General features: G+C 42.8%; 1 protein-coding gene across 5 annotated transcripts in view; it reads left to right on the forward strand.

Annotated features, from left to right (window-relative positions):
• Positions 1–17,049, forward strand: part of ABAT (4-aminobutyrate aminotransferase) — a 59,198-nt gene that overhangs the window by 19,159 nt on the left and 22,990 nt on the right. For all 5 annotated transcript variants that reach the window (XM_063343490.1, XM_063343487.1, XM_063343491.1 and 2 more), the window contains exon 2: positions 6,064–6,192. In XM_063343490.1, the coding sequence (XP_063199560.1) occupies positions 6,123–6,192 (70 nt within the window). In that variant the 5' untranslated portion in view covers positions 6,064–6,122. The remainder of the gene's footprint in view (positions 1–6,063; positions 6,193–17,049) is intronic.

A 17,049-nucleotide genomic window follows, 5' to 3' on the forward strand; every position in this document is an offset into this window, starting at 1 on the left:
TGAGATAGTCTTAGTCTAGCTATCACTAGAAATTCTTACGCTTACAAACGTCTCTTGCAAATGCTGTTGTAAGCTAATTCAAATTTTTTTCAGAAATATAGCTTTGAAAAAAAACCTGTTGAACTAAAAGGAGCTGTTGTATTCCGTTGTGTGCACTCAGGCTTTCATAACTACATAGTCTATATTGAACTCTTAACTCTGCTTCTGGGACCAAGTGAATTGCAGTTAAATACATCAACATGCTGGCAGGCTTATTTATTTATTTACTTTGTTGTTTAATACATTTAAGTGGCTAAAGCAGTAAGTCAGGATTTCTAATGTCACCCTGTCCTCTGTCAATAACAACTGGTTAAATCATTCAATTTTTTCCTGCGTTGATCTATTGGATGTGGACATTCCCCATCTCCCCAAGGGAGGGTGGGGAGGTACTTAATGATTGCAGCGTGTTTTCAAACAGCGAGTGCTGTATACGTAATCTTTTTATGTAGATACTGCCATGCCATTAGGTTGCCCCGTTCTTCCTCAAATCCAGACTAAGGAAGAACATGATTATGTTTAATGGACAACAAGCTCAACTGTCTTCCACTTCACCCATACTATTATTTCGTTGTGAAATTGCAGGGATATTCCAGACTCTGGGATCTCCTTGAGCTGTTTTTAGTAGTAAAGCACTTGAGCTGCATCACCTAAGTCATGAAAGATGCTTGTTCATGAACAGTAAAGGAGACTTGCCCCCAGGAGGCTTGCCCCCCCCCCCTAAAAATCCAAGGATGTTTGTTGTTATTTTTTTAAGACGGGGCCCTTGATCTGTTTTGTGGGCCCCAGGCACAGAATGCTATCTGCCAGAAGTTGGTGAAAATAATAAAAAATTAGTAACAAGGGATTTTCAGGAGTTTATGGGGTGCAGAATGTAGAAAGATTAGGTAAGATTTTTCTTTCTAACTTGTCAAGCTCTTGCAGAGTAAGAGATGATAAGGCTTGGGCAGCATGAATGAGGCCAAAATCTCATCCCTGTCCAAATCAGAAGCTGCAGTCCCATCCATCTCTCGTTTTGGCAGCCTTTACGTCTTTTCCCTCTTTCAGAACTGCTTATCTCATCTCTAACTTAACATATAGTAGTTGCTGCTTATGTGACAGAGCCTGTGACTCCCTCTTCTTAGTGCCCATGTCCTGGCCCCAGTATCCAAACTCTTTCCAGCTTGCTGCTGATATATTCCAGTCTGATTCTCTTCCAGAAAAGCTGTTTGAAGAGTCCTGATGTGCAGGTGTGGGAGCATTGTGGCAATTAGAAAAGGAGAAACAAGAGCTCATGGAAGATAAACAACTCAAAAAACTGGACCAGTAACACTTTATCACGTTGTGGGTCTTTGTAGCAGTAGTTGGACTTCACTTTGGTGAAGCCAAGGAAATTAACTTTTAATTCCAAAGGAAAATCAGCTTTGCAGTGTTTTACCACCTTCAGCACAGCTACCTGGGTTCTGCCAGGCTTTTCAACATTGTTCTGTTGTTTTAGTCACAGGAACCATAGCTGACTTGGCCTCTCAATTTGCAGTTTCTTCCACTGTTAAGATGCAGAAAATGCAGTGTGGAAGCATGCTGAGCTGTGCACTGAAGAGCCTTCTCACCGCTTCGAGAAACACCCTCCTTGCAAACCGTCTGCACCAGCTCACCTCCAGGATGCCAGGGCAGGCTGGGGTGTGGAAAGGTTGGGTTTGCTTTCGGGTGTAACGCTGGTGCTGCCTGTGGGCTCCTGACAGGCTGGGGAAGCCACTCGGCTGCCACCGTCTGCGGGACGGCAAAGCTTCAGCATCTTGGGCTGTTGGCCCTGCGCTGCCAGCAGGCCCCGCACAGCTTGCAAAGCGAGTAAGCCTTGTGCTGCTTTCACATTGAGATGGATCCAAGCAAACAGGAGTAAAAGGTAGTTTGAGATGTTTTAAATTTCATTACAATTAACACAGAGCACGACGATACCCTCGCTGCTGTGAGTCATAGAAAAGTCAGGTGAAGGAAAACAGCAAAGATGGAATTAATTTGCCTTTACCTCCTTGCTCCCCTGCCCTCCAAATACATATTGTGAGGACTTGTGGAGTAATTGCAGTGTGCAGCTTGTGCTGCTGTTTCTAAACCACTTAATTATTCTGGTTAAATGGGTTTGGAGCAGCTGAGGGACAGATGAATGTGCCCCCATGAATTTAAAACAGGCTTCTGTGTCTTTGGCATGAGTTGCAAGGAAGAGATGCAAATCTGCAGTGCTGACTTCTCATCTGTGTCTTGCAGTGTCTCCGTTTCACCTCTTACCCCTGCATCTATCCCGAAGATGCTTTCAGAGGCAGGTTTTTGCAAGCTGCGGTCTGAAACGAGGACGTCATGCTGCATTAGCTTCTCCGCTAGCAAGCGACAGTGTTACAGAGGCTGCTAGTTTGTATATTTTTGCTCTTTGGTCTGAATCAAGCCCCTCTGAATGTTGGGGTCCCTTTCTAATTTTATAAATTTTTCCAGGGGTTCCCCCTAAGAAACGTAATCTTGTTAGCTCACAGAAACAGTGCGTCTTTGTATGTTCACAATAGGCTATTGCTACTGCTGCTGAATGACTGTTGCCGTTCCTAGTAACTAATTTTGCCTGTCAGAAATAATCACTCAGTACAGAATTTTAAGAGCTGCTGTGGAAAAAAATACATCCAATTCCACGTTGTGTGCATTTAAAAAATCCGTGTATCCTTGTTTCATGTGCTCAATTAACTGTACTGACCTTCCTCTTAGAAAATATTTTTTCATACTAAAAGAATGTGATTGTGACTTCAACTGTATTTGCCAACGCATGTGTTCATGTAATGCAAAATTACATTAAAAAAAATATGCAAATACAGCTGTGTAGTACAGCTCTCTGTAACGATGGCCTTCACCAGCTCAGACAGTTGCTATTAGAGGAAAAATATTTACAGGGAAGACTTGTGAATCTCTCTTTTTTCTGGAAAAGCCTCACTTCTTTGAGGTCTAAGGTAGCTAGCATTTAATCACAAACCTAATCCAAACATTGTCCTTCACATCCCCTTTACAGTCTGATATCTGAAATTGGTGGATGTACTTTGCCTAGATTTTAAAGAATCTGAAACTGTACGCAGTTGCTCCGAAGCAGTGCTGGTGATGGAGCGTGGCTTTGCTGCGGTTTTGACATGTGCACGAGAGCCGACTTCTGCTGGCTTACAAACTGTGCCACTGCTGCTTGCAGGCCTAGAACCAGCTAGGCCTGTGCGAATCGATCAAGAGGTGGATTATGGAGGCAAAATTCAATTGGTTATTACGGTAACCAAATAACATGTGCTTAGACAAATATACCAATCACATCAGCTGATCTCATGTGAGAATTTGTGTGCATAATGGAGATGGAAAAGAAGTTGATTTTAGTTATGCTCAAATGTGATATTACATGATTTATTCTGACTCTGGACTAGAAAATGGTAAAACTTTTTATATAACAACTGTCAAGGAAAATTAGGGCTAAGCTACTTTATTTTTAAATCTCTTGCAATAACTTTTTATGTACGAGTATTTCAGAAAGCTAATACCATTTCCAAATATGTTTTTGAGCCTTTTATGAATATTGTATTTTAACCATTAAGGGACTTAAGATAAACAGTAAGTGTAAGTAAAAGATAAAATAACATTCTGGGAGCAACAACATAGGAAGGAAGAGTAGGTTCCACCACTGCCAGGAAACCTGGACACTGGTGGGTATGACCATGTAGCACGACTTGACAGTATGTTTGATTTGTGTGTGAAGAGGCATCGTCTCACCATTGTGGGGAAGGTGGATTAGTCAGTTTGTAGCAAAATGCCCACGGGAGATGACAGGGACAAGGCCGACGAAGTGAGCTCTGGTGGGTTTTTCTAGCCTTTTATCATAGGTGTGTTTGCACTGCTCCATTTGTTGGTTCCTGCAAGGCTATGTTCATGTTAGCTTTTAATAGGCTCCAAGAGACTTTTTAAAAGAAGTACTTTGCAGAGCAAACTTAAGGAGGGAATTGTAGATTGCAGAAGTACAGACCAGATAAATACCTCTGAGCAGAGGACATCAATCAAGGTGGTTAATCATTATGAGATGTGCTGGGCTGATTCACCCTGTAACAGCTTTTTTCCGCAGTTGTAGTCACACTGACTTAGACTCGCATTTGTTTTATCCTAAAGGATGGTCATGAGAGAAGAAATTTATGGTGTTGGGATATTTCTTTGTGCATCGATCATGCAAAAGTTAGCACAACTAAAGAAAGAAGCTGAGAGTGAAAAATTAATTAATGAAATAAATGAATCTTGTCTTATAAGTGAAGTTACTCTTTTCTGAAAAAAATTAACTAGATCTCTCTACACTTCTGACCCAAAACCTTAAAAAGCTAATCTAGCTTTTTCCAGCGTGCACACAAATGTTGTGCAAGTGTTTGCTCACCTTGGAAGTTTTCAAAATACCTTGAATTTTAAATTGGATTCAGAGCAAACTAAGGGAAACGAAGTGCTGTGTGGATTGTCTGGGAAGGCACAGGGAGTTTTCTTTGTACCTGAGTATTAATAGGTTTGTGAATGAATAGATCTGTAGGCAAGGAGTTTTTTGTTTTCTTTTGCCAATTGTGAAAAAGCTCGGGCGTGAAGGAAAGCAAATCTTACCTTGGCTAAAGACAATACAGAAATTAAATTTCAGATATATTCGTGTTGGGTAAGAGATACATCCTATCACAGTAGCAGTGCTTCCCTGCATCTAGTCATCAACATCTGTCTGCATGTTTTGTTGATGGCATAGAAATGATGTAAGCAGTCAACTGCATTCTCAGACCATATTTGTAAAATAGAGTTCTTCCCAGGAGTTTTATGGGTAATAGGGACATTTTATTTGGACTGCAAGCCTCGGTCCATTGCTACTAAATGGTTCGTCTACACCCATTGGGGGTGGAGGGACATCCAGTGAGGTGAAAAATGCCAGTTTGGTCTCTGTGAAGGTAAAAAGGCCTCCAGTGTCCTACATAGAACACAGGGTACCACACTTCTAAGTATAAAGTTTGAATTTAACCGGTATCCTGGATAATAATTCGATGACCTGTTTTATCTATTTATGACTTCCAGCTAGGCTTTCTGCACAGGTGATCCAGAGTGAAAAAGGAGTTGTATTATCATTCATGCTAGTTGACTTTACAAGGTCATTTATATTTAACTAGCTGAGATAGAATCACGGAACGGTTGAGGTTGGAAGGAAGCTCTGGAGGTCATCTGGTCCCACCCTCTACTTAAGCAGCATCACCAAAAGCAGGCTGCTCAGGACCACGTCCAGTTGGGTTTTGAATATCTCCAAGCACGGTGGCTCCACACCCTCTCTGGGTGACCTGTCCAGGATTTTTCTGTTTAGATGGAGCTTACTGTATTTCAGTTTGTGCCCATTGCCTCTTATCAGTCACTGGACACCACTGAGAACACCTTGGCTCCTTCTTTATTGCCTTCTTTATTATCTCCCATTTGCTATTTATTACATGTTGATGGGATGCAACCTGAGCCTTCTTCAGGTTGTGTCCCATCAATCTCAGCTCTCACAGTCTCTCTTCATAGAGATGTGATTAACTGGTAGAAACTGTTTTTTCAGGGAATTGATTTTCTGTTATTTCCTAGTGCTTGTCCTGCTGTCTTTTTGTATTAGGTGAGATTTTTCTCATAAACTTATGCTGAATCAAAATAACAGATTGGCTTCAGAGACTGACTGGAAACAATCTTTTAAAAGTTCAACATAGTCCACATACATAGAGAAAGTAGAGAAGAAGAGCAAGGGAAAATACATAATAATCTTTACCCCCGGCCCCGATAAAGCTGGGAGGTTCAGATTTAGCCTAGAAATCATTTGCCTCAACAAGACCTAGCATCAGACTTGGGTCTCAATCCTGAGACTGCTCTAAACATCAGCAGTAGTCCGTCAAAGGATGCTTTCCGTTTTTTTGATTGAAATTAGTGAAAGGGGAAATGGAAATTTTCACAGTAATTGTGGCTGCATCCACAGGGACATGAATAACTGTTTGCTTTTCTTTTTTTCAGAACGTCAGCCAGGAAGAAATCTCTCAAGATTGAGTCTTTTTGAGTAAAGAAGAGAGAAAATGGCGTCAATGTTGCTTAGTCGACAGCTGACCTGTTGCCTGCAGCAGAACTCCAGGCTGCTTGTATTTGGTAAGTGTTTTGGTTTGGTTTTTTTTTTAAATATTTTCTTGGTTTGTATTTGGTGAGTGTTCACTTTATGCTGGTGGAGAAAATTCCAGTGTGAACATTGCTGGGGTTTGTCTGTTGGTGTTGAATCTTTCAAGATTTGAAGAATACGCTGTTCTGCATCTTAGATAATGTTGCAGGTGTAGTCCAGAACTGGCCCACAAGGGTGCTGTGATTTTTTGTTTTGTTTTGTTTTTTGTTCTGCAAACAAGATCTTATTTAGATAATTCCACTGTGAACATGCTAACTGAAATGAAACTCTTCAGCCCTTGGAACTCTGCTCTTACAGAGCAATTTTCTGATGCTAGGTGGTGCAGAGGTGAAACAACCATCCATCAAAATCAGTCTTTTTTTGTCTTTGTGCTATGTAGCGTGATCCTGCCAGTCTTCCCTTGTGGGGAGGTATTGTGTGACTGACATGAAGAGGTGGCCCTCTCTGCGGATGTGTGTTTCTGCCTCTAGTTAGCCCTAGTACGAAATAAAAACCTACCACACTGCATCAAGCTACTTTCTCTTAAGTGCGTAATCACAAGTTCTTGCTTGGCCCCAGCTTGCAATTCAGCATGTGTATATTAAGCCTGCAGTCTGTGAAATAGATACAAAACCTAAGTTTCTGTTGTCTTTATTGGACAAAGCGGTGTAGAATGTAAGATCTAGCATCCGTTTCATGTGCTCTTGTCCTGAATATAGTATGGCTGAATGGCTGATTCTGTAATAAAGTAAATATTGATGTTTCTTCTCTCCTCCAGCCCTTCTTCTGCAGTGCCACTGTGCTCCTTCTGCCACTGTCACGCACACACAGAACCCTTCCATTTGCTCAGAAACTTAAACATGATTGATTTCCTTTTAAATAATATGCTTTGGGGAGCAACTGACCTTTGGATAAAGAACACAGAGTCTGGTCTTGTAACTATTGGATAAGTATTAGCTCAGTGTTTCAGCACAGGGTGCGCTTCTATTTATGGGAGTGACGCACTGATTGTCGGCGCTGTGCAAGAGCGGTGATCGTTTGGTCGATAGTGGACAATGGAAAGTGCTTGCAGCAACCAGGCCTTCGTTAGCTGTCAGTCCTATGGGCTAGTCTGTCATCTCAGTATCACTTAATGCTCCCTGTCCCTCCCACTGTCTTGCAAACTTCTGTGCTGCTTCCCAATCACAAAGACAAATGTCTTGCAGTTGTGCAAGATACTTGAGATCACTGGAGGGCAGATGTGCTAGCTCACTTGTCCTTTCTCACCACTGCAATGAGGGGGTGTAGATCTTCACTGGGAAAGGAAAGCAACTCCAGGCTCCATTTATCCATCCCTGCTTTCAGGAAACTTGTAAGTGGGAAAGCCTGCTAAAATATTGAAGCAAAGAATAGAGGGCCTCGGCTGCAGGTTGTGTGACAGACCTGCGGCCTTTGGGACTAGATGCTTTGTGTGTGTGTCCAGAGACTAGAAAAGATGGAGCAAGAGGAGAACCCCTCAGCAGAAGGAACTGTATCTTGGCAATTTTTAACCCTGCAACATTCCTGGCTGACAGAATAGTCAGGAGGCTCTGATGCTTACAGCAAAAATTTGAGCTTCAGGCCATTTTTGGGGTGAGCCCCAGCTAAGGTTGCAGTGTCGTTGGTTTCTGCTGGCTCTTAGGGAAATGCTGAGAGTGATATCCAGGAGCTCGCTGTTCCAGAGTGCTCTCCTCCAAGGTATTTTTGAGCACTCGAGTTCAGAGCTTTACAGACTAAAAAAAGAGACTTGTACAGTACTCCCACAAAAATCCTGCAGTGCCATTTGGTCTGTTAATGTTTTTTCTGTGGATACTGAAATGACAGGGTTTGCAAAGGGGGGATGGAGCTGGAGAGGAGGAGAGGACAGATTGCCTCTTGGTAGAAGTCTCTACGTCTGTGGGCTGTCCTGTTTCCATTGTGTGTGTGCATTAAGCACAATAATCCTGTTCGGCTTGAATCTATGATAAATTTATTTACAGAAAGAGATTTTTTCATCATTGATTATTTCTGATTTTTAAAGCAAATGTGAGAGTCAGCATTGTGCTGACCCTGGGCATGAAATAAACTGGTTACTGACAAAAAAAGGCCATGTGAAAAGGAAGGATGTTGGCAAATTCGCATTCACTGCAGCAAAGAATTACGTGTGTGTTCACTGTTGTAAAACATGTGGGAACAAAGATAACTAAGCTTCATAGTAATCAAAATATTTCTGGGAACCTTTTCTCTAGTTGTACATGGGGCACAGTGTTTAATTAAGATGGATTTCAAGCCCTCGATCTTTTAAGGAATGTGGGACAAGAGGTAGGCATCCGGTTGGAGAATCTGTTTTACTTAACCATTCCTTGTAGTGTTCTCATTACTAACATAGTGCTGGCCTGTGGCAAGCTAACTGGACGGGGAAAGTTAAAATCATTTAAGTTGATAAAAATGCAAAAGCTAAGCAAAACATATCAAAGTAATATGTAACTTACAAGCTTCACATTTTTGGGGAGGATTTAAGTGTTTGGAGTCCTTACACCTTCCTTAAAAATAAACCTTAATCAGGTGTGTTTTTATTTTCCTTAAGTATTCAATCTACTTGATAGTTTGTCCTTGAAGATAAAGTTCACTAGAATTGGCAGAAGGAGGACAGCAGAGTGAGTAGCTAGCCCAATAGTTTTTTACAATGACTCCTGCGTAGTGCTGTCAGTACGGTAACAGCCAGGCAAATCCGAGAAAGGCAGCTGAAGTTGGAGAAATGATGACGTACCTCCGCGTTATGTCTTACCTGAATTGAGTTCTGTTGCTGCTGTCAGCCCAGTGTGCTGCAAGGTGATCACAACTGATAGTCTGAATGTAAATACTTATTCCACTTTGTGCCAGCTCTAGTTTTATCGGCTGTGCTGCTGTAGTAGGAAAGCTGTTGCATTTCCATTCTTCGGAGGCAGGTGAAGATGCAGTCGATTGTTTGCTGGTAGAGTGGTACTGTAATTATGAGGACAGGCTGGGACTCCATAGATCTAGGTTCAGTTTCCTACTGATTACCCCAAGGGGTTGAATTTGTCTGTGAATCTTGAACTGGAAATCATGCCAAAAGGTCAGTTTTCTGCCTTAAGGTAACATCAGTTTGCATTAGTGCATGGCCATGCCCTTCTAGGATGCTGACCTGTTCTTAAAGGTCCCCAGCAGTGCAGCTTCTGCAGCCTCTTCAGGCATCCTGCTGGATTGCTGAACTGACTTTACCTTTACTTTTTTCTAATATTTAACCTAGGTTTCAAAACAGGGAAAAAATCAAATCCTTACTACTTGTCCTACCCTCAAAGGACCTGGAAGCTGAAATGTTTATTTTTTCTTTGCAGCAGCCTTTTATGTATTTGAAACCTATTACCTCCCCCAAGACCTCATAATTTTTTCTCACATGGTCTAAATGCTGTTTCAGTCTCTCCTCATAGTTCCACTTTTATTCCTCCAGATTTTCTGCACTTTTATTGCAGTTTCCTAAATTGAGTAACTCTGATTGAGGCTGTACTTCACCTATCTCAGGCTGTTTTCTATCTCTCTACAGAAGATAATAATGTTTTATCTCGCAGGTACCTCACCACCCTCACAGTAAAGAATTTCTTCCTAATATCTACTTGAGATCTACCTTCTGTCAGTTTAAAACCCTTAACCCTCGTCCTATCGCTACATTCCCTGATCCAGAGTCCCTCCCCAGCTTTCCCCTAGGCCCCCTTCAGGTACTGGAAGGGGCTCTAAGGTCTTCCCAGAGCCTTCTCTTCTCCAGGCTGAACAACCCCAACTCTCTCCGCCTGTCCTCACAGCAGAGGTGCTCCAGCCCTCTCATCTTTGTGGCCTCCTCTGGACTCGCTCCAGCAGGTCCCTGTCCTTCTTAGGTTGGGGGCCCCAGAGCTGCACGCAGTACTGCAGGTGGGGTCTCACCAGAGCAGAGTAGAAGGGAGAATCACCTCCCTCAACCTGCTGGCCATGCTTCTTTTGATGCAGCCCAGGATACAGGTGGCTTTCTGGGCTGTGAGTGCACATTGCCTGCTCATGTCCAGCTTTTCATCCACCAGTACCCCCAAGTCCTTCTCGGCAGGGCTGCTCTCACTCCTTTCATCCCCCAGCCTGTATGGATACTGAGGATTGCCCTGACCCACGTGCAGGACCCTGCACTTGGCCTTGTCAAACCTTATGAGGTTCGTATGGGCCCACCTCTCAAGCTTGTCCAGGTCCCTCTGGATGGTATCGCTTCCCTCCAGCATGTCAACCACTCCACACAGCTTGGTGTTGTTGGGGAAACTTGCTGAGGGTGCACTCAATCCTGCTGTCCATGTTGCTGACAAAGATGTTAAACAGCACTAGCCTCCAGTACCAGGGAAGTTGTGGATTCCCCATCCCTGGAGGTGTTCCAGCCAGGTTGGATGGGGCTTTGAGCAACCTGGTCTAGTGGAAGGTGTCCCTGCCCATGGCAGGGGGTTAAAACCAGATGACCTTTAAGGTCCCTTCCAATTCTAACCATTCTATGATTCTTACTCTTCCTTATGGGAGCTTACACTTCTGTATGGGCTGTTTGGTACTGGACTTTTTTCTTTGTCTTTGGAGAATCCTGTTCCAATAAAATCTCCAGTGTGTATGTGGGAGTACTGAAACACAGACAATCTCATGTGGAACAGCTTCTGATCTTACAGCGTAAGCACTCTGTAAATAGCAATCTCAGTTTTCACAATATTATGCAATAGCGATGTTCGTTTTCCAAACATCTCTAGCTAGCCTGGCCTTTTGCCATTCCATTTCAAGATCTGTTAGTAACAGATTCTACTTGCAACACCTAAAAGAGGACTTGGGGGAAAGCGCAGTCCTCCTACTTTTGGCTGTCAGGGCCTCCACGCGTTAAAAATTCTGTCTGGGGGGTGGTTTGATAGACACGGTGGAGTGGAAGTTACAGGCATGCATGGGAGATTGCCTTTCTACACTTGCACAGGGCAGCGGTGCTGTGGCACATGTAATGTGCCTCCTTGGGGAGCTTTCACTTTACACTTTTCATAGCAAAACACTTGCATTTGAGAGATCTGGTATACCAGCGTTTATTTTCACTTACCTTCTTTTCTTTTTTTCCCTTGGCGTAGTTCCTTCTCTTAATTACACTGGTGTAATTTCAGTGTCTCCACTGGAGTTTCTCCCAGGTAATGTCCAGTTGTTGTACACTCAGGAACTGTGATTATATGAGTGTTATTTGTGGTCAAACATATCGGAGCTTTAAGCACTTTCTTTCTAGGCCTGCGTTGAACCCAGCTCTTGTTAGCAGAGATCGCTACTTAGCACAGAGACCTGCTAACAGTAGTGCTCTTTGTGACTACCAACACCACAAAATGTTGGAAGGGTGTACTTATATTAATTATGTTGCTATAGCAATGTGGTACTTTGTTAAAAATTGCTGAGTGAGACACCTGGTGAGTGATGAGGGCAGCTTAGAAAAGAGAAGTTGGAAAATGAGCTTTTCTGTCTGCTATCAAATGATGACATCCTGTTAGATGGAAAGGAAGAATGTGATAATTTGCTGATTTTACCCAAGTGTTTAGAAAGATGATGTGTGTTGCATAGAGCGAAGAAGGAAGAAAAGTAGAATTTAGCCTATCGTGCCCACCTTCTTTAAATGGGATGGGTAGAAAATTCTCAGCAAATCATTCAGCTAATGTGTTCTCTGATAATTAGGCTTATTAATAGTACATACATTTGGTTTTTTACTTTTGCCATGATGTGAAGAGATAGATTTGTTTACCAGAGAAGAAAAAGGTGCTGTTCTTGGTCACATTAGGTAAATGTAATTTAAGAGCTTTCCTAATGCTTCTTCAGAGAGGGACACTCTTCCGTAGCCCATTACATCTACACACTTTTAAGATGAGAGCTGAGGTCACGTCATCTGGTCCTGTTCTTAAGTTAAGCTAACATAACACAAGAAACCCTTTTCCTGTTGCAGTTTGGTCATAGACCTCCACAGAAAGTCAGTGGATTGACTTGCTCTATTGGCTCAAGAGCATAACTTTAATTAAACATCTAGGTACTGATTTACATATATAGTGTAATATGAATTTAAGAATAGTAACATAAAATTGTGTTTTAAAAAAAATATTTGTGAGGATGTTCAGGCCGGTAATGTGTTTCTGCAGAGCTTCTGCCTTTTCTTTTGAAGAAATTTTAAAATAAAAAAGCCATCAGGCTGTCTTCATGGAGGAGTTAGAACAGTACAGGTACATCAGTATCAACAGCAACAGGCTGTCATGTGGATGTTCTGTCAGTCCATCAGTGACAAAGTCATAGCGAACATAGACACTGTGGAGTTTTGTTGAAGAATTTCAGCTCCCCCATTTGAGGAAATACGGATCCACTTGACCCTTGTGGCATTTTCTGTATTCTAGATCTTTTATTACAAAGGTAATGCTGTTAGTTCACTGAAGGACTAGCCGGCAGGGATTCTTAATTCTTGAAAATACCTTGTTTGGACATAATAAGAATCTCAGTTTTTATCTATCCCATCTCTACTGTCTTTTGGAGAGGCAAAGAGCAGTGTTCAAAACCAAGACCTGAAGTGGAAACGTCTAACGTCTAAACTCATCAGTATCAAATTGGTTACGGGTTGACTTCAGGGCTTCTATTGCAGAGTAAGTTGATCTTAAAAAGTCAAATAGGAATAATTTGGGCTAAGTTGTAAAGTACATTGAGTACCCTCAAGAGAGAAATGCCAGCTGAGCAGAGCACACTGCAGTTTACTGGGGGAGGAAACACTGCGGTGAGAGATCTGCTTTACTTGCATCATTAGGAGACTGCAGTGCTGACACATGGGGTGGGGGAAGCAAGAGAGACAGAGCATGGCCTCTGGGCTGAAATCCTCCTCAAGGCAAAACAAAGCAGGTGTGGATGCGGCCCTTCATCACGCAGCAACCAGGTGCTTGGAAAAGCCATTGCAGGAGAGCGATCCCCCTCCCCGAGCCGCCCCTTTCTGCAGGGCCTCGGCCGGCTGGAAGCAGGAGGCAGCCCCCTGCCCTGTGGGTGGTGGGGGCGGCAGGACACGGTTGGGCAGAGTGTCCAGGGACAAAAAGCTGGCGAGTTTCCATGCAGGGGGTGGGCAGACTGCCGTTCACCAGGGCTCTGATGCCTGAGCCTCTTGAGAGCGGTCTGAGCCCCATGTTTGGCCTGTATGAGAGGGGCAGCCTGCCAGGCTCTACCTGTGCGTGCCACAACAAGGGACACTGAGACTGAGCTCTGCAGGAGCCAGCCATTAGACTATCATAAAAATTCCTGATCAGAGTCTCAATTTACTTGGATGAGAGTAAGGGAAGAAAAAAAAGAGTTGAAATGGGGGGAAGGCAGGAGAACGATGTTTTTGTGTTCTTAACGTTTGGGTTGTTTTGTTTATTTTTAACCAATCCTGTGAACAAGTATGCGTATCTGATGAGTAGTGAAGTGGGCTATTTGGAATAAATCTGTTGACCTTGCTAGCAGTTGTGTGAGTTTGTGCCAATCATATATGTTATACTCTCAAAGGGAGAAGAGCTTCATTAAAAAATAAAAAGTTTGAGGATTAACTCCACTTTGGTTTTAACTTTTTTTTTCAAAGGCTTTGTTAGTATGTTGAGGCTATAGTTTTTTTGAGGGTTTTGTTCTAGCCAGTATTTTTGATCCTCTATCTAAGAGGAAGGAAAAAAAACAACCTGCTTTTCAAAACCCTTTGATCTGGTAACACAGGACATTTTCATTTTATTTACGGCAAGCTGTTCCTTCAAATTCAAACCATAGCTTTTGCCTTAGCTAGGAGGTGGAACAACTCTTTGGCAAGGACCAATAAATCGGTATAACTGCCATTATACTGCTGTTAATAAAATGAGATACTCTGTGGGCTCCCGAAAACAAGTATATAAAATTAAATTTGTATCAGTGAATGAGCCCAGAGATCACATGCTGGTAGGGCATGATGATGCGCAGCATGCTTTAGGAGATACCAAGCAATGAAGGGAAACCTGTCACTTATGTTGCTCACTTTTTAGATGGCTCTGGTTTGCTGACTTACTGAAAATTTGGATAAGCTGCTCCTGAAGCTGTTGTTTAAAAAAAGAATGTCTCACAATTTGACCAACATTACTAATTTGATAAAAATGATCTTTAAAACAACTCTTCTTCTGGGGAGACAAGTATGGTTTAGTTTTGCTTGACCAGTCTTTGCTGTACATGAAAACCCATGTGTTGATAGACACAAGCTGTGCCGGCATGAATTAGTGCAGCACTGCACAGCAAAATACTCTTCATTTTTAATTGCCCATATGTGTCCTTAGCAAATATCTAGTTCAACATACCTGTGCAAGAGAGGCTGTGGCATAAACAGTAGCAAAAAGATGATGATGATCTCTGAAGCAAGCTGAGCGGTCCTGGTCTGTGTTTGTTACACAGCCTGGCTGATGGAAGCATTCTCCTCTTGACTTGTGGTGTTAAACAAGTTAGGACAAAAGGAAAATATTCTCCAAATGGATTCCCTGCTGTACAGCTCAGTAAATATATGTGTTTTCACAGGGGAGACTGTGCCCTTTGTGACATCCACAACAGAACTTTCTTAGAGAAATAATTAAATTTATGTTTAACTTAGAATCCTCATCTGTTAAAATATTTTGCAGGTTGTCCTTTAGGGGAGTGGAAGAGGGAAAATGTTATCCACGCTTCATGGGTGATGGCCAGGAAATCTTTGACTGTTGGTCTTGGTTTTAGAGCCTGGCAGTCTTGCGTGTTTGCAGGAGTGGCTTGGTTGTTAACAGAAGAGGAGACCTTAATCACTGTCCAAACAAGTGCATTTTTACAAGAACTCAGTTAAAAAGACTAAGGAAGGCACTGTGCCTGCGTAAGCTCTGCTCAGGATGGGAGGAGGCTGGAAGACGGATGGAGGGGACATGGTGGCACAGGGTCTCTGGTGCAGAGCACTAGGCAAGGCTGGCGAGGAGGAGGACCATGCATGTGGGTTGTAGATCACCTGTCTTAAATTCGCAGCTATGTCAAACAATTCCAAGTACACTGCTGGATTTCCATATCTTTCCTGTTACTGCTGACTACTAAAATGTGCTATATATTCTGTGCCTCTCTTGGTGCTTTCCCTTTTATCATATCAAATAGTACCCAGAGCCTGGGGGGAGGGAGAGAAGAGGACATGGGAGAAGGAGAAATGTTTGCTGTTGGTTCGCTGCGATCTCCATCGGGGAAGGAGCAGGGTGCACAAAAGGGTTCGCTTGGGCTCTTTTTCCTTTTTAGAATTCATAGCATGTCTAATAAATCTGCAGCTTTATTGGCTGTGAATTGTGTTGTTTTTGATCTTTTATATGCAGTAGCTTTTTTTCCCCAGTGGAGCAGTTGTCATGCGGTCCCCAATTTACATGAGTGCTAAACAGAATGACACAAAAATGAAGTGGCGTTGCTGTAACGAAACCTATTAATAGCTTAGCAGAGAGGCACTGACGCATCTCGGATATAACACTTGGAATTAAAGCTGAGGAGAATAATCATCTTAGCAGACTAAGTTTTCCCAAAATGAGCAGTGAATTTAAGTGCTCAGTTAGCGATGCTTTCAAAGGGCTGGGATTTTTCAGATAAAGTTTCTCAAAATCGGGCTTCCTTGAGACGTCTCAACCCAGACTGGCACAAACTGAGGCAAACGTCTTTATTCCCTGTTGGAAATTTTGGCGTCTCCCCTTCTGCACCTCTGCCAGACTGGGGCGTGTTGTGTTGTTTTAGCATCAGGCAGTGCTGCCCCAATGGTGGTGAATGGTAACTTCAGACTGTGCTGCTCTGAATCCAGCCTGGCAGGAGCTGGGATCGCCTGGCTGCCAGTGGGGAGCGAGGCACCCTGACCCACAGCTTGGCTTTCCACTGCGGGGAAGGACAGCTAAGGATCGTCATTCTGGGCTATCCAAATTGCACCAACTTAAAAATGCCTGTCACAGACTAAAATAAATTAAGCCCTCATCTTCCAGGTGTTGATCTGGTCCAAGTGTGATACCCCTAATTTAAGCATATTAAAATTAATTTGTTGTTGATATTGTGCTGGGTGGAGGCCTGCAGGCACTTCATGACAAAAACGTAATTGTTAGGAACGTTACTTCAGTTCAACGCTTAACCACAGTATACAGAGCAAGCTCATGGTCTCCTGCGGCTCACCTTGGTAGAGCTCTTGAGTCTGTACTCCCTCTGTTGAAAATGTACAATTCCCATGGTATCCTGTAATCCCCGTAATGGAATATATACGTATTTGGAATATATGCTTACCAGAACCGTCTCTGTCATATGAAGCATGCCTAAACCCTGTATTTTGAAACAGTTACTTCAGAAATGTAAGCAGAGCCTGTTTTGCTTTCATTAAGATGCCAAGTTTACGATGATCCCCTAATTACACACGTAGATAAAGAACAGCAAGGTCAGAGGCAGGATCTGAGGAAAAACTGTCACTATTTTTGACCCAGATTGCAGAGCTGCACTTCAAAATGTTGGATTCATGTGAGATTTGAATTTATTTTAAACACAGCCATTTACCTTTCTGAAACAAGTCTTTCCCAAACGGTATTCTTTGGGCTGTTGCAGAACATCACAGTGGTTTTTGCCTGTGGATTCTATCAGGCTTTTCCATTATTACTGATAGTGAACGAAACCATCTCTGCATAGGAGTGGGGAATTTACAGCAAAGGCTTGCTAAAGGTGTAATGGACAGACTCAGCAGCAGAGATGGAAACATATGTGCTCTTAGTCCTCCTGTCCTTTGCAATAGGATTTCCTTCTGTTTCTCTAGGGTTGCCTTGTCATTTCACTTGATTTTTTTAGTTTTT

Source organism: Chroicocephalus ridibundus, chromosome 8, assembly GCF_963924245.1.
Source record: "Chroicocephalus ridibundus chromosome 8, bChrRid1.1, whole genome shotgun sequence".
NCBI lineage: Eukaryota > Metazoa > Chordata > Aves > Charadriiformes > Laridae > Chroicocephalus > Chroicocephalus ridibundus.